Source organism: Mytilus galloprovincialis, chromosome 1, assembly GCF_965363235.1.
Source record: "Mytilus galloprovincialis chromosome 1, xbMytGall1.hap1.1, whole genome shotgun sequence".
NCBI classification, from domain to species: domain Eukaryota; kingdom Metazoa; phylum Mollusca; class Bivalvia; order Mytilida; family Mytilidae; genus Mytilus; species Mytilus galloprovincialis.
This window is the reverse complement of record NC_134838.1, coordinates 40,515,301-40,534,417: the sequence shown is the minus strand read 5'-3', so window position 1 is coordinate 40,534,417 and position 19,117 is coordinate 40,515,301. Positions and strand designations below refer to the sequence as shown.

The window sequence follows — 19,117 nt, the reverse complement described above, 5'->3', positions numbered from 1 at the left end:
TTTAGAACGTATTATATAAAAGTAGCCCTACTCTGACACAAAATAGTGCTTTAGATGTCCTTGTTTACTAAATTTGCAGAAATGAAACTTTTGGTGAAAGAGAAATATATCTAGACCATTTTGAGCCAAAATTTACTTGTCACTATGAGTTTACATTAAAAATTGAGGATTAATGCGCTCCATAGTATATTAATTTAAGATTTCCAGAAAACCAGGGGTTATTTTTGGAGTACCTCTGTTGGAAGGTCAGTTATTTTGTTAGAAGGCTTTAAAGGTATGGTGAAAATTGGCATGTAGAAATCTGATACATGTACAATTCAGGATATACCTGCACTGTAAATCTACCTGACGCCGGACGCGTCCGGACGCGTTCAAAATTTGTACACCGAATGTTCAATATTTTAACGTCATATGTTCATGCTTAGAGACGTGTTCAAAGTTTTAACGTTTGTGTTTAAAATATTAACATGTGTGTTCAGACACAGTGTACACCGGTGTTCAAATTCTGATCTGAAAAAGAGGATAGTTGTTTGTCCTATTTTCTATATTTCTAATTGGCAAATTTACAAAGAAATTCATTTAAAAATATGAATGTACACGCAGGATGATGATCTTGTGAATTTTTGACAAATAATTTAGTAATTTTGAAATATTAATTAAACTTCCAAGCTAGCATACGTGTATAGTTTATGAACTTATTTTATTATTATTACTAGTTTTACTTATAAGTGACATAATTATGCATATTAATGAGGCCTGTTATGATAATATCGTAATAAAAATATGTCGATGTTTATCTTATTTCATGATCCGTTCAGTTTATTAACATTACATGTTCAATCAGTGTTCAAATCGCTCGAAATTTTGAACACATCGTGTTAAAAAAAAATATACCAGGGTACCAAATACCGGAAACAGATATCGGCTGGTGATTTAGGCGGTTAAACGAAGAAAGGATACACATAAGGTAGAGAACTGGAGAATGGACTTCTATCCCACATGAACACGAAAGAAGTGAGTAACAAGTTAGGATAATCTCCATAGGTAGTTCGAAGGCTTCCTTGTTATTTTCTCATGTCAGATATATATTATTTGTCAAATATTCATAACTGTTATATCAAAATTTTCAATATTCAACATAAAAGACGAATTAAAGAACAGTATTTAACGTAAATAACTGTCAGCTTTGTTCTGGTGATTTTCTAAACTGCTGAATAACCAGTCTGTGATCGTCTGTCTGTTATATAGAATAAATGATGATTTTTGACATCCACGTATATTAACTGAACACTAAGTGTTAAGAACTCTAACATCAAGTGTTCAAAAATGAAACACAAAGGCATTAAAAAATGAACACCACACAATCAATTGATGAACACAAAGTGTTAAGAACTCTAACATCAAGCGTTCAAAAATGTAACACAAAGGCATTAAAAACTGAACACCACATATTCAATTGATGAACACTAAGTGTTAAATAACTCTAACATCAAGTGTTCAAAAGTGAAACACAAAGGCATTAAAAACTGAACACCACATATTCAATTGATGAACACTAGTGTAAACATAAGGAACACCATTTTTGACTTAGAAAATTCACTTTTTTTTTATTTTGCAGGAATCGTTAGATTGGAATGTTTGAATTAGAAACCGGTAGCAAATAAGCCCACGAAGGCCATTTCTGCATGCTATAATGTGTTGGAAAAAAGAAAGATGTCAAAAAGGTATGACAATATATGTATATTAATAGCTTATGTAGGTGTATATTTTCTATATCTGTATACCTTAGGTCAAGAAATCGACTTATGTAATTTATAATGTCAAAACTTGCATTTCACTGCCATAGAATATCAATTTGTACTCTTAGTATATATCGAAAATCCAATTAAAGCCTAACAACTATTGCATAATTTGATGCTTTATGAACAACTCTCGTCTATTAATTTTAAATTTTATTTTGCAGGATATATAGGCGCATAGACATTACTTGTTGTGGAGGATTTTGACATTAGAAGTTGATGATAACACATACAATGCCAAGTTGAACCATGGCAGTTGATAGTTTTTAGTGAAGATGCACTGAAAAAAAGTTGAGCGTACATTGTGTGTGATCGTACTAGAACTGTTGGAATTTGAAAACTTTTAAACTTTCATTGTGACAAATATCTATATCATAAACTATCTACTTTATCACATTGACATGCTTTTTTGGTTAGGATACACATGATGTAGCAACTATATCTTGTCATGTAGAAGAAAATAATTATTTGTGATATATTTAAGTCGGTTTAAAAACATTATGTATGTGATTTCACTGACTGTTACTTGTGATATCATATGGTATTCTTGTGCACTTTTCTTACATATATGCTCATTTGATTATATAAAGAATTACTTGTTAAAATATGTTTTATTGTTGTATTTTGCCTGATTCAATATAGTTTTTATAACAGTTGAAGTTTAGTACTTATGGCAAATTATGTACGCTTAACAATAGAACATGTTCCACATTTGAACACCATCAATTTGAACACCTATGTCAACTGTTCTGAATGTTAACGTCTGGTGTTCTGAATCTTAACATTTTGGTTTTTAAACATGTTCTGTGTGTTCAAAAAGTGTTACATGGCTGTTGAACGCGTCGACGTATTAAGATTTTGAACATTCGGACACGTTAAATCGTTGAACACTAATGTTAAGGTCTTTAACATCAAGTGTTCAAAAATGAAATACAAAGGCATTAAAAACTGAACACCACACACTCAATTGATGAACACTAGTGTAAACATTTGGAACACCATTACACGTTCAAAAGGTGTTACAAAAAAGCGTTCAAGCAGTGTTCTATTTATTAACACTTAGATTTACAGTGTGGTTTCTATGAAGTTAAACTTAAGGTAAAAGATTTAGAAAGCTGTGAAAATTGCAAAATTTGGTTGAACAGATAGGGATGTTTAATTGGTGGTCTGACACCTATACATGTAACTGCTGAAAATGATTTTTTTTTGTGTAAACGCGTATAATAAATGTAAACTCTTTGTACTATACGCGTATATAAACGCGTTAGTTCTGAGAAGGTGTCAATATTTCAAATACAATCAAAACTGTCCATGTTACTGCGTTCGGTTTCACCATGGGGAAGGGTCTTAAACGCGAAAGTGAAAAAATGGTGTACTATAATTTATATATCTGGAACCTTCTTTTTCCTCTTCATCGGAAGTCCACCCTATTTGCAGGGTCACCGCATTAAAAATATCCTAGTTTTATATAATTTTTTTAAATGCGAATTTTTTTATAAAATATTTAAAAATTTGTTAGGTTAACTTTACAAATCCTTGGTTTAAATATGTAACTTTGTTTTAGTAAAACAAAAATAATAAGGATAAAAGGTAAAACTTGTATTTACACTGTACAGATCATACTGCCATAAGCTTAAAACACTGATTAGATTTTAAAATTCAAAAAATGAATAAAACTTAAAATCAATAAGTTTAAAAAAGTCCACTTGTTAAAAGATAAAAATATGTGATAAGATTTATTTTGTGTCAGTGATGATAAAAAGTTAACATCAAACGAGGTACCTCATTAGAGGTTTCATTAAAATCTAAAAATAACATTAACTCATGTTGTTAATTTAATTTAATGTATTATTATTTATGTTAAAAAAAAAAGAACATTGAGGGTCATTTTAGATAATTTTTACGCTAAAGATAAATTAAAACGGATTTTGAATGCTCATATAAAGAGCTATAATATAATTTTTTTTTCTTTCTATTTTCAACTTTAAACGCATTGCTCTCCAAAAGTCATTGGAAGCCGTACATAATCCCTGCAAAATTTCTGAATTGCCTTTTTATAACACTTAAACTTATATAAGTTAAGTTAAAAAGAAATTAGATGGAAAAAATACCAAAATATTGACCGGCATCCCCCTTCTCATTGAAAAATAATGACTAAAACTGCAAAATATCAAACTAAATCTTCGATCAAAATAGTGATAAAAAAAAAGGAATGCGAAAGGAATGAACCGATCGGTACGAGCCAACTACTAACATAACATCTAAAGCATAATCTTTTTTATTTGCGGTAATAATGAACATTGTAAAGACTAGTGCTAAATATATGTATAATCAAAAATTAAAAGGACAAATTTTTTGCCATTGTTTTATTTATCTTCCAACAAAGTTATGCGGTACAATAGTTGCACGGCTTTGATGTGTGTCAACTTAGTTTGGTCAGCTAAGTTTGGTCTACAGAGCTTATGTTTGTAATATTTCATGTAAATCGACTTAAAATGAAATTTTCTATTCTATTCTATTATATGCTTGTTAAAAAGATTATTAATAAAGGAGTTGAGTTACACTTTTTCCTTTACGACCGACTATGACTCCTTTGTGAATCTGCTGACATCGGCGATAAATTCCATTATGTAATGTCTATAAAGACTTGTCCTTTTTTTTAAAGAACGATATACACATTTACCACACTATTGCAGTGCACATTTTAATAATGTCAAATTAAAAAATGTATTCACTACAGTCAATATTGTTTTACTAGAAAAATTGTGTAAATTTATAAATCATATATCAGTGAAAGTCTGTCCTTCTGGTTGAAGTACATTTATATATGTATAATTCACACATGTAAATTATGTTGTATTGTATATATTTTCATCTCTGTAACTATGTTATATAGTTACATTAATGAGAATAAAGATCTATCTCTCTAGCCAATTGTAATAAACGCACATTTGCTGTGGAATCAGGGTAATTAAATAATTGTCAACAATAAAGAGGGAACCGGATCGAGGGTTCTGATCCCGAAATCCCAAACTTAATTAACCCAAATCCTAAACTTAATGTGCCCAAATCCTGAAATCCTTTTCATTATTCAGAACGGATTGCAAAACGATCCGCTTTTTAAAAGTAGACCATGTTCTAACGTACAACCCCAGTGCTGATAGGCTAGTTTAGTCAGTGATGAGTATTGTTATCATTACGAGTTACATTGTATGACGAATTATCATGACCACCCGGCCACCGTGTTCGGAGTTAAAACAAAAACCATTTACCCTCTTTTGTTTTTGTTGTTGTTAAAAAGCTATTGTTACTTGAATGGAGAGTTGTCTCATTGGCACTCATACCACATCTTCCTATATCTATGTATATGAGCTGTTGACTTCAGTTTCAAATTATTGTGTAATATACGAGCATGCCTCAATAGCATAATCTAGAAACACATGCAGTTTGTATCTTTTTTTATTGGACTGATACATGTGCATGTTGTCCTCGGGGTACAGTTTTTTGTCGATAAATTTTGAAATTAGTCAAGATAAGAATCAAATAAGATTCCAACTTTCTTAATCAAAATGGAATGTACTCGTGTAACACATGACATGTGTAGAATCTTTATGTTCTTACTGTGCTATAATTCGGATAATGCACATGTAACATGTCTTCAAGAAAAGAATTTGGAGGAGAAATTAGGTGGGGGTTTGGGGAGGGGTTGATTTTTTTCTGTTTACGTAATATTACAAATTCAGGTACATCACTCCTCGGTTCATCTTCGTCTATAAGTGTATTATTGATGGAAAGAAAGGCAATTAATCTATACTCAATAACCTTTTGAAGTTTTCAGTTATGATTTTTCATGCACCGATTTAAAAGTACACTAAACGGAACCAAACTGTAGAATATGTACGTTATATATCATCGAACGACAAAATAATCTCAGGACATCTACAGGACAATAAAGTTTAGTTTTCGACAATAGATAGCTGTCTTCACAATATGTCAATTTCTAAATCGTCACTAATTTATATAAAAATTGTTAATAAATTTAACAGAAATCTAACAATTAAAACATTGAAACATAAAAATTTCAGAAAAAAATTACTTAGGAACTCTTGAAAAAATGAGAAATTATGACACACGCATTGTGAAAGCCTGCAAAAATAGCTAAAACAACAATAATCCATGTATTAAATCTTCAGAAGTGAAAAAAAAAACTTAAAAAAGAAAAACAAACATGAGAAAACCAATAAGGTCTTTCCTCATGTAGGAAAAAGATCTTAATGAGGTTACTTGCAGCCATATTCGTAAATATATGGCGGTTTTCTAACGACCTTGGCTGGTTATTCAACCCTTGCTTGGTCGGTATATTCGTTTTATGGCATCAGTTAACATATACAACCAGCTTAAAAACGCAGTTTTCATTGGTTAACACAATAAGACAAACGAATGTATATTAACGCGTAAATAATGATTTCATACGCGTTAATTACGCAAATAACGGGTATATTGACACGTATATTAACGCGTATATAATAAATAAATTGAAATAAAGTATAAATTTACGTGTTTATTTCAACAATATACGCGTAATAAACAACATTATACGCGTATGTGACAGTAATATACGCGTATATGTAGGCAATATATATATATATATATATATATATATATATATATATATATATATATATATATATATATATATATATACGCGTATATATACGCGTATGAAATTATATACGCGTATATAATCGCGCAAATGACATGAACGGCCACTCATACAAACTGAAGTCAATTTGTCTCGTCTTCAACAATGCTTCCTTGATACTATTTGTAAACTTGAAATTAGTCTAGGAAAAGACACGACTACTATATAGTAGTCGTGTCTTTTCCTAATATTAGAGGCTGTTAATGGGTGCAGATTCTCTGAAGTCACAACTACAAATTGAAAAGGGGAATGTTCCCCTTTTAAAATGTCAGTATGATGATTTGAACAATCATAGCAGAAAATTACTAGTAGAGACTAGAAAGGAAATAGAGAAGCTTGTCTCATCCACAAGCTCCGAGCTTGACATTAATGCTAATAGGCTTATTATAAATAAAAACAAAAAACAAGAACTACAAACACTTCATGAATCTGAGCACAATTTAAGGTTACAGTTGGATAAAGCGATGGATGAAATACTCAACCTGAAACGTATCATCAATGGATACTTCTGGTCAACGTGCTGACACTGCAACATCCAAATTACAACACCAGACTAAAGAACAAGTTGACCAACAATGGAAACTTAGTGTCCTTCTAAAATAGGAACCTCAAATTTTCGTGGGATCAATGAAAATGAATAATCGTCAAGTATAGATGCTATTAAGGAAATATGCTTTACTCTGGATACAACAAATGAGTATATATAGCCTTGGTTATAATCCTCAAACTCCACAGCTGTTGTTGTTTTACACATACTTACCAATGATCTGTTGGCAAAAAACCCATAGAATTGTGCATGTGAGCTGTTAGCACTTATATCCATTATTCAAGAGAAATGGCGTGAAGCAAAATGTTTAATCTCACTTGCTACTCCAAGAAAAGATGATATGATGCACCACACTAATGGTCAGATTGTTAATGCTCTGATTAAACAAAATTTTTATGGAAAGCATTATACAGAGCTCATGAAAGTCCGACTCATTGAACATAACAACATGTACTGTGGAGGTCAGGCAAATAAGGAATCGTTACAGAATGACTTGTATCACCTAAACGATAAGGGTGTGTCATATCTTGCATCTAATATAAAGCAAGCAGTCCACAAAATCTTCAACATTCCGCTTCCACCAACTCGTAGACCAAGAAGCCAATCTCGTAACAGAAGAGGAAGAGGTAGAGGGCGTGACCGTGGCCTTGGAGATACAAAGTAACTTTGTACAATCATGATAATATCAATTTTGTTCTACACATATATATTGTCCATATTCATGTAACATGATTTTCTTTTTATTATATATACATGTATATGCAGTAGAACTTGCCTGTTCTGTTTTTTTCATATAAAATTCAGGATGTCATAAAGGAACATAAGATTTCATTATAGAGGGGGGATAGGACCTTTATCGGGACTCCGGGATCTGGTTTGTCTAAGCTCGGGATTTCGGGATTGACCCTTTCGGCATCCGGGAATTCTATTTTTCGAATTTCGGGACCTCGGGATTTCGTGTTTTTAAGCCCGGGAATTCGGGATATCGTGTTTTTAAGCCCGGGATTTCGGGATAAGGACCCCTCCTAACCCCCCTCATTGTAAACTTACAATATTGTTCATTATTATTTGAATAGTTACATGTAAAAGTCATCTATGAATTGAACTTAGTTTGTAACTAATATAGTTGATATCAAATAACGCAAGTATTGCCTTAAATTTATTCCCTTAATTTCAATTGAATGTGTAAATTTGCACGTAAGGAAATACTGGTAAACTACTAACTAAGTCTTTAAAAAGAAAACAAAAATCTAAATCAAAAGTCAAGGACACAAACAACTGATTTAACTTGAAGGCCATTTAATTCTGATTTTTTAATTGGCACCTTATACACCCTGTATAACCCCGATACAGATGAAAATCGAACACACCGTGTAACACTGAGTTCAGACACAAAAAAAAACCAATTCTTTTAAAGAAAATCCAATATCTATTCTTCAGATATTTTGCTCCAATATATTCTTTGTCATAATACTCATAAAAAGGTTTATTATTTTGCATATTTCTTTATAATATTGTTTATAAAAAAAAAATTAATACTTGGAAAGTGTTCTAAATATTTCTTTTTCATTTTTTTTTTTTGTAACTTTCTTTAATATTTAAAATAATACAAGAATAGAAGGAACTATGCCACCAAGAACAGTCACGGCATTGAAAATGTGCTTTCTCGATTTAGGGGGCCTTATGAACAAGGAGGGTAACAAAACAGATGATCCCCTTTTCTTAAACAAAATTAATAAATATGATTTGGCTTTTCTTGCTGAAATGCTAATCGGATACGAGTCCAATATTCATAGAATAGGTCATTTTAATTGTTACAACGTATGTAGACCTAAAACTAGGACAAAAAATAGATTTTTTGGTGGGTTGGCAGTCTAAGTTAAACAAAATATCAAACCTTATGTAAAAATTCTCAAAAACACTTATACTGACATTATGTGGATAAAGTTAGAAAAGGACTTTTTCGGTTTTCAAAAAGACTTGTATATGTGTGTAGTGTATAATGTCATCATATACCCAGGGCCTTGACCGGGATATTATTGAATGTTTAGAACAGGAAACTGCAAAATATATGGAAATGGGTAATGTTTTGCTATGTGGTGATTTTAATGCAAGAATTGCTAATTCTACTGATTATATTTTGAATGATGATCAATCTTATTTACCTCTTTTTAATAACTACCCCATCGATAAACAAATCTTAATCAAAGTACTGAAGTACTGAACATCGGACTTGATACAATTAATTAGAGATGTTAATTTTGTAATAAATTTTGTCTCTTTGACATTTTCCCAATTTCCATTATCAATTCTATCATCAAATAGTTTTTCAACTGGTCATTAATTAAGCAGAAACTGCTGTAAACAGCACAAAAGTGAGAATCCTTGCTTTGGATATTTGTAAGCAATCTTCGATCGGTAGTCCATACCTCGAATCTTTCATAATTGGCAGACAAACCATCAACAATGCGAATTCTATTTTTAGAGAACTCAATTGACCACAAAAGATATTTTTTATTCGTTATTGTTAATATTCCCTTTTGGACACTGATTTTCTTCTACGTTGTGTGTATATTTAGGTACGCAAATTAGTTGTATTTTTGATAACTGTAATTCATAACTAGAATGTTGATAAAACTAGTACTTATGGTCATAGATACATGTACTATCAATAATTTCATGTTTGCATTACACAAGATTATATATTCTCACACTGACGAAGTTGTCTTTACAACAAATCCGTTCTAGCGTTGTTGATGTACTACATGACTTGTAATAATTGATAAATTTTATCTGTTGAAATTGGGCTTTGAACTAACTTTCAGAATCTGTGAATACTCTTGAATGGGAACTACATGTAAATTTCGTTATAATTTAGTTATATGCTCTTTCTAGTTATGTTTTTGTTCTATATTATTACATTGTATCATGCACTTTTCAAAATAAAGAGGAGGGTTAAGAGCTCGCTTTTTTTGAATTTTATTATTAAGGTATAAATCAGGCTGTCGTTTTTTTCTTTGGAAATATTCCTTACTTTATCATACAGAGACCTTTACTAGCTTTGGTTGATATGTGGTATTGGTTTTACTCATTGTCAAAGGCCGTGCGATGACCTGTCATTTTTCACACGTGTGCATTTTAGTCTTTGGTGGATTTCTTTCTCATTGGCAAACATACCACATCTACTTATTGTTATGTCCATATATAAAAAAAAAGTATGCTAAAGCTTGCAGTGATTATGCAGACTTATATACTCCTTTCAAAGGTGCAAAATGAAGAGTTTGTCTCATTATATTTATGAAAATTTATGACCAAATCGGTTGTGTTGAGTTTTTTACTTGTTTACTTATCATACAATTGTATATCAATAAGACATTTGATTTTAATCCCGTCATATAATCGTGTTAGAAATCCAAAAAATAGCTTCTTCACCATACTCATGGACATTTTAACCAAATATTGAACCATAAATGATACTATGGTTATTTTGAGTTTTTTGTTACTAATATTGAACCAAGACGGATGTAACTGTGGCAAACAGTATAGCATAGAACTACAAAAAGACAATCTCTTTTCTTAGGGCACCGCCATACATTAATATTTTACTCTCTACATGTAGGGGGAAAAAGTAGAATACTTAAATTATCAAAAAATCATGATTATACACACTGATCGGTGTCCACACTTAATGTTAAAAAAGATAAAATTGCATAGATATGTACATTATATTACTATTTTATTTTCTTTAAGTTATTGTAAAAAGTTGCATTGGGTGATTTTTTTGGTATAAAGACTTGCATGGCCAACAATATTGGCGACTTTCAAATTGTTCAGTAGTTGTAGTTTGTTGATGTATTTCATAACTGTTTCTCGTTCCTTGCATAGATTACACCGTTGGTTTTCCCCAATTGGATGGTTTTACACTGATAATTTTTTGGGCCCTTTATAGCTTGCTGTTCTCCCTGAGCCAATGTTCCATGTTGAAGACCATACTTTGACCTACATGTATAATGGTTTACTTTTATAAATTGTGACTTGGATGGAAAGTTGTCTCATTGACACTCATACCAGTCATCTTCTTCTATTTTCTAGTACCGATATTTGGTTTTATTTGTTATTAAAATTGTTTGGGGTTGTTTTGGTTGTTTTGGTACTAAAAACGAATTAGTTTATCCCAAAACTACTAATTATACTTAATTTTAAGGAAATGTGTTTTATTGTTGCAAAATTAAGCGAAATGTTTACACCACAAAATATAATTGTACATGATATATATACATGTAGTATGTTTAACTTACATGTACTACAGAAAATATTACAGAACATTGATGTACATTAACAGCAAAGAAATGATAAGCAAATGATTATATCATAAAACATAAATCGCCTTATTATTTTAAAGTTTTATTTCACTGCTACTGGTAATAATATTCAAGAACACCTGTACTTCACTTCCAGGTATTTCACGCCTGAACACGTATTAGCAAAAGTTGCATCGTTTGCATTCAGTGTGCACTTAGTATTTCCATTGCATAATGTTATAACTTGGGTGTTTGCAGTGCTAGATGAACATGTTTGTACCAAATTGGCGGTAGGGGACGACACACATAGGTTAGCTTCTCTCAATCCATAAAATCCTTCGGATATAATTAAAGTTGAGGGGGAGGTGCATCTTATTGTTGCTGTCGTATCCTGACAAATGATCATGCTTGACAATGCTAAAACAGAAGTACATGTTTTGTATTATATCTATTGATACATTCATTAATCATAAACTATAGCAAAACACTGGTTCTTGTAAAAACAGAATACAAATATTTTTCGAATCATCGTCAGCATTTATTTTTTAATTAATTTTACCATTTTTCTCCTTAAGTTACATTGTATGATTCAACAATTTCAGTTATTCATTGCTCATTCAAATTAATGGCTGAATTTCAATGAATAATCACCTTCGGAACCTCTCAAATGAATACCACGTGGTATCATTTAAGAAATAATTCCTTCATGTCATGCTCTATGCTCATTTTAACATGGGTAGGCATTATATTTGTCGATATTTTACACTGAGCGTTAGCGAGGTGTAAAATGTGGTCAAATATAATGCCTACCCATGTTAAAATGAGCATAGAGCATGACATGAAGGAATTATTTCGATTCTAATAGGACAAATACTGTATTTTTATAGGTTGAACGCGTACGAAAATACCGTTAAAAACTTTGGCTATTCCCGTTTCCTCCCCGAGAAGTCTGTACATTACATTTCAAATTTGATAAGTTTAAAAACTACGTGCAGGGAAAATATATGTTGTTTTATGAAAATATACAATACAAGTTTATGTTAGCTGCTTAAATGTATATATTTTAAAGGATAACGATTGAAATAACGTTGATATAAACAGTAAGTTCGTGCGCATGTGTCAAACATATTTTGTGCTCATTAGAACACGGCTTTGTTTACAAAGCGTAATAATGACGTCATATTAGAAGCTACTACGCATTAGGCTAGTTCTCTCCCTTGCAACATACGGGTTTCACAGATAGTCACTTACATCATGTTCGTTCCAATTGTATGTTTTTAAATTAATTTGGTAATTTCAAAGAAACCAATCTTACTGGAGTTATAGCATCTGTATGCCACCAGCATTACTTTATAAACTAAACACCAATACAATCAAAGGTACAGAATCACTTTTATAATCGATTATTCCCTAAAGTTTTGAACATTGTGTTTGTCGATCCCGTGCAAATTCGGTCATAAATCCAGAAGAGTATTAAGAGGGGGCAGGGGTCCTGGGTCCCCCCTTTTCTGGGCTAAAAATTGGTTGATTCTATAGGAATTCACTGAAGCATGACTGTAGCGGGGCCCCTCTTAGGCTGTCAGTGGGCCCGACTTATAAAAATTTCTGGACAGAGTGGACACTGCTTATAACCAAAATCTCTGAACTTCAATATGGTCAATAGAGAGGCAGGGAACAGAAATATATATTTGTTTTAACCGATCTATATTTCCAATTTACTCACGATAAACAACCGGGGTTACTGTGACAGTTGAAGCCGTTGTTGTTGCTGTTGTTGTTGATTCAGTGGTTGTTGGGGCAGCAGTCGTCATCATCATTCCACCCATCATACCGGAAGTCATATCTATTCCCATCATGTTTCCAAAAGATGACGTGAATGATCCAGATAAAATGGCTAGTAAGAAACCAGCTGTAAATGCTTCAGTCTCTATAAAAACGGAAAATACGTTTTCTACACTACTTCAAAAAATATATAAAGAATAACCAAACAACCCGTGGAAAGTTACAAAGACACAAAATTAAAATGTTTCTCTTTTTTGTCATTCAACCTAGGTACGTATGTACATGGTAATGTTGATCAGTAGCAGCACTGCTAGCCATACTTTTTCACTCGCCATAAAACATGAAACATTCAGAGAAGCAAAATCGATATTATTCAAATCTTTTTCGGCATGTATGAAAAATATCATGTATGCCATGCAGAGATACAGTTTTGACATTTTTTTACATGACATAAGAAGGCTGAATGTACATTTAATCCAAGCTACCGTCCTTAATTTCTTCCCATTTTCAATAGGGCAAAAATAATCTTTGGTGGAAAATGTATTTGCATCCTATGAAAAATTATTAGCTCATAAAAATCAGATTTGGATATGTGCTGTGTCAGTTTTAGTCTTCATATCGAGTGTTGCCATTCGCTCTGTTACCGGTTTAGCCGGCTTTGTCCCATTTTTGGAATTTATATTTAGGTCCTAATGCTAGGTTTCAGCGGGTATTTCCAGATAATCATGTATACATATAAGACATAATTTCTAGCACCGTTATAGGCTTCTTACTTAGACATAATGAAAAGAGAAATTTCTAGTTTTTAAACAGTAAATTAAAGAAAGATACAGTTTACTTTCAGTCGAAGATTACTTATCCATCATTGTCATATAGTTTATATCGTGCAAACGGCGGGAACATTTCTTTAGTTTTTCGACGCTATCCATCAAATTATTATTTTTGTATAGGGAAAATCTGGATTCAAAATATTTGCCTGATCACAATATTTTTTGTCATCAAATTGGAGATAGGGATATTTTTTAAGAAAAAAACATTCCCCCCTCCCTTGAAGTTAAAGCATCATTCCCTAATGAAGTGAGCGAGACCAGATGTGTTGAAAGAATATTAACCGTCTCTTGCAAAGCATGCATCAACGACGTGATAATTCATACTCAGTTGAAAATTCATATTTCGAATTAGGACAGAATCAATTTCAGAAGTCAGGCGACCCATGGAACAAAAGCAACTTTATTTTTTAAAAACAAATACCTCTTTCTGTGCAGTCATCATCACACACGATAATTGTGGCTTGACCGTTAACATTCAAAACAACCAGGACTAATACCACAAATATGATCTGAAATGCAATTAAGATTTCAAAGAGATATTATTCTGTTTTATATGCATTTTATTCAAAGTATATGTATCTGCGTGTATATTGATGTTTGTTACCCTTTCGTACGTTTTCTAATTAATAAAAGCTTTTCAATCCAAACCAGTATTGGTTTAACATCATATATTAGTATGGAAATATCAATCTTCTTAATTTGGAAAGAGCAAAAACAATGTTATCATAAAAGAATGTCAATTACTGTAGAATCAGGACTTACATTAATCATTAAATCTATTGAACACCCGAAGGAATTTAATGGGTCGCTTATGTCTGGTTTTTTTTCAAAGTTCTTTTTATATGAAAAATTGTCTTTTGACAAACTTAAGAAAGACCAATTTTCAATACTGTCTGACTAGAGACACTGAAATAACATATAATTTCACCCAAAAGCAAGAGCGGAGGTTTATTAGTGAGCAGAACTCATTTAACATCTGGGTTTTCCGTTTTTCCTTTTAACCTCTTATAGTGACAAGTTCAAACCTGTATGCTCGAGGATATACATGTACTACGTTGGGACAAAATGTTAAAATGTGACCTTAAGCAAAATGTCCAAATGTTTATTAATCACAGAGATAGAAAAAAGAATCTTCAAGGTGATAGAGGTGTCATAAGTTCATACTAACATCAGAAGGTAAATAGCCATAGGATAGAATCGGAAAGTAAAATAATCTATAGCGTTATAATGGAGAGACAAAAGATACCATAGGGATAGTCAAACTCATAAGTCGAAAACGAACTGACAATGCCATGACAAAAAGAAAAAGAAACCATCAAAAGACAGACAACAGCATAAAAAACACAATATATAGGTGGTTTTAATTCATTAATTTTTTTGGTCATTATTTACACATAAATAACAGATGTTATCACAAAGGAGTCCAATATCTTAGCAATTAATGTGAATACATTTGCAATCAATATTTTTGAAAAAAAAGTATTATTTGGAGAGTACGAAGGGAATGTTATCTGAACCCTAATCCACCAAAGAAAAATAAACATTCAGATATAACTAAAAATTGACGAGGTCTTGCTAGGAAAAGGCACTAATAAACACGTGGCGGGGTTCAAGTTTAAACTTGTTTTTAAAAGGATACTTCATTAAACGCAATAAGTGAAACAACAAAAGTACATTGAAAACGTATGATAAAAATACACAGACGGTGTGAGCAATTATAAAAATGGCTGAACTTTGTTAAGAGAGAGTCATATCGCTTGCACGTAAAAGATACCCTTGCAGATTTCGAAAAAGAGCAGACTAATGCCACTACAAGGCAGCACTCGCACCCAAAAAGTGGAAAGGGATTAATAGAAGAAAAAAATACATGCACAGCAAGAAACAAAACACACAAAAAACAAAGACACAGCGCTTTTTATTAGGACATTAGTTTTTATCGTTTGCATTGTCTCACACTTTTTCATCATGTCGGGGACTTTTATAGCGGACTAAACACTATGGTTTAGTCTCTTTGTTGGAAGGCCGTACGGTGACCTGTAACTGTTAACATACACACCATTTGAACTCTGATGAGTAGTTGTCTAATTGGCAGTCATATCTTTTATTTTCATATCAAAACGGAGGCAGCAGTCCTTTTGCGCCAATTACTGTTTTTCAGGGGTATCATTTGCGCCAAATTTTGTTTTCCAAATGTATCAATTGCGCCAATATTCGGAGTTCATTTTGCGCCAATTTACCTGTACACATCATGCACATATCTATCATAAATATATATTTATTCTTATTTTTGGCTTAAAAAGTATCATATGTTCGGAGGTATTTCACCATGTAGATGAGCATCTGGAGAGAAAAGACTTAAAATGCATTAGACAGTCAATGTACAGAGGGAGAAGAAAACTTATTGCTTTGCTGAATATTTAATGCAAGATATGCCAAAAGAGAACATGGAAGCATTTGCTGATTATGTTTTAATCACATATATTGATGACACCATGCGTATGGGCTGAAACTATCTACCGCAAGACGTATCAGCGATGGAGCAGAAGCATTCCACAAGGATTACATTGAACTGTTTATGCATTTCATCCTTCTATTTTTGTGTTTTTTTGGACAATAAAGTGAAGTTACAAGCTACTACATACAATAATTTGAGAAGTATACCCAAGCAGCAGCAGTAAGAAGAAGATATGTTTCAGAAAAGGAAACATATGCCGTGTAAACTGCCGATTCTAAGTCAGAATAAAGGTGGAGGGAAGTAATTTTTCTTCTAATTGGCACACTCGTATGTTTTATTTTTGGCGCAAATGATACCATGTAATTTTAAAACAGGTGGCGCAAACGTAGCATTGGAGAAAAAAAGCTGTGGCGCAGGACGCATTTTTGGCGCAAACAGATTTCTCCCAAAACGGACTTAGTGGTGGAAAGCAGATACCAACTATAAAGTCCTTGTACTATGATTAAAATCAATTGCGGAGCTAGACACGAGACAAACACGCTACAAAGAAACTACTTTAAGCCCCTATCAAAAACTACAACATGTATGTACCATCTGAGATTTCCTATGCTAGCAGTTTTCAGACAATTAAAAATGTATAAAGTATTATAGCTCATTATTTAAAGGTTTCATTGATTTTCAATGAAATAAATAATGTGTTTTTTTATTCCTTGATAGACTAAAGATACACAGTTTTCAAAGGGCCACAGTAATTTTAGAATAGAAATATGGTTACATGGAAAAATCTCTTCCTATAATCGATGCTGTGAAGGAGTCCAATTTGCAGTGCAAATGTCCGTTTTTCTGTGCGAGATGTATTTGAATACGTGGTCAAGTCTAGTCAAAATGAGGTGTTACAACCGATGCCTGTATTGATGAATTGCCACGCTACGGTTTATCAGTGTAATTCATATAATTTGATATACCAAAGTTGCCTTGGGTCTCTTTTATTCAAAAGTTTACTTGACAATACACCAATCTTAAAATATAAAGAAATCTTTTAATGCACATATAACTGTAAATCCTAATGCGGTTAGGTAATTTTTTTATGTAGACGTAAAAGTACATAAACAAATCTTATTTTAATTATCAGCTTTAATTTTTAGCTTCAATTCCTTAGCTATCAGCTGCATTTTTACATTTGCCTCAAAATCAGGAAATTTGGTTTAAACAGAGGAATAAGATGCTAATGCGATAGTCAATTGTCAAAGTCGAAAAAACGAACTTACTATAATTCCATGGCAAAAAGACAAACAGTTTACAAAACACACATTAATCATTCTCTTTGGCTATATTCACTGCCGCTGAGGCATCATTACAATTCCCTGCAACATGTATGCATACTAAGTAGAATGCATTTAAAAATTTAAACAAATCTCTTTGGGCAGTTTAAATGACAAAATTTGGTATTTAAATAAAAATGGTATCGTAGTCAACTGTTTCTTGGTAAATAAAAAAAAGTAATAACAAGTTATACGGAGAAATGAGATCGAACTGATTTGTGTTAAATTTTACCTTCGTGTATCGTTCCATGACCTCCAAGCAAAGTGTAAAAAATGTGTTGATTTATGGTAGAAAAGGAAATCATGTAACTCCACCCTAACGTTCTCATTTTTTATGATTGATAGTATTTCCTTAAGTTAACCTTTAACCAAATTATTTTATGTTTTAATAAAGAAATGTGTCTAGTATATCCGGGAAGTTTAACCTTTCATATTCTGTCCTAACCGTGGTAGTTTAAATTCATTAGTAAAAGATACACTATATATTAGTCTGTAAAACCTGGAATGTCTCGCCTGCTTTACTTAAAGTGACTGAATTTATATTGACAGCCTGTAATATAAAGGTCTTGCTTTAAATATCACACACATTCGACATTATCAAGATCCATGCAAATGTGTTCAATGGCAGATGATCCATTCAAATGTGTTCAAGGACAGAACTCATGATCCATGCCAGACTGATCATCTTGCAATCATATCATACCCCAAGTATAAGTAGCCTATTGCTTTTAGTATCTGTGAAACCGACTTAATTACGAAAATTGAAAATTGACAAATTAACCAAGGGCAAACGAACCATACCAGACAACATGTAAACAATGCAATCATTCAATACGCTAAATATAGTAGACTTTTTATAAAATCTAGAATCTGAGAAAACAGAAATAACCATGAAAACTTAACATTGACTTATGAATCATAAAAATGAGGTTTAAGTTCAGATGAAATTTGCCAGACACACATGTACACCTATCAGTAATTCCATACACCAAATAGTTGACATATTGCTTATAGTAACCGATAAACACACCAAAAAAAAACATGAAAACTGAACCATAAAAATGAGGTCACATTCATTTAGAATCTGCCAGACAGATATGAACTATTTGCAATCATCAATACACCAAATACGATGATCATGTATCTGAGAAATAGACCATACTATAGGCAAATGGCATTGTCTAATGAACTTCGGAAAAAGTAAAGGTTAGATGAAACCTACCAGTTTTTATTTTCCGTTTCATTAAAAAGAAGATGTTCGTGCTAAGCAGTACTTTTACAATTCAGGATATGGTTCAAATATAGTACGAACATGATGGACATAAAATTATGTTTTATCTAATAAATCACCAAAATAGTTTTGTTACGGTGTTGTCTTC

At 32.1% G+C, this 19,117-nt stretch overlaps 1 protein-coding gene across 2 annotated transcripts; it reads right to left on the bottom strand.

Moving 5' to 3' along the window:
- Window positions 1-11,436: 11,436 nt before the first annotated feature.
- On the bottom strand, window positions 11,437-18,078 carry LOC143074419 (uncharacterized). 2 transcript variants are annotated; one of them, XM_076249891.1, is made up of 4 exons: window positions 17,971-18,078; window positions 14,383-14,470; window positions 13,073-13,276; window positions 11,437-11,766 (listed from the first exon to the last, which is right to left on the bottom strand). In XM_076249891.1, exons 1-4 carry the CDS (start codon window positions 17,986-17,988, stop codon window positions 11,480-11,482), a joined length of 597 nt encoding a protein of 198 aa, XP_076106006.1. In that variant the 5' UTR covers window positions 17,989-18,078; the 3' UTR covers window positions 11,437-11,479. The 2 variants fall into 2 exon arrangements, with proteins under 2 accessions (XP_076106006.1, XP_076106003.1); XM_076249888.1 differs by lacking the exon at window positions 17,971-18,078 and adding an exon at window positions 17,685-17,750.
- Between the last annotated feature and the right edge of the window lie 1,039 nt (window positions 18,079-19,117).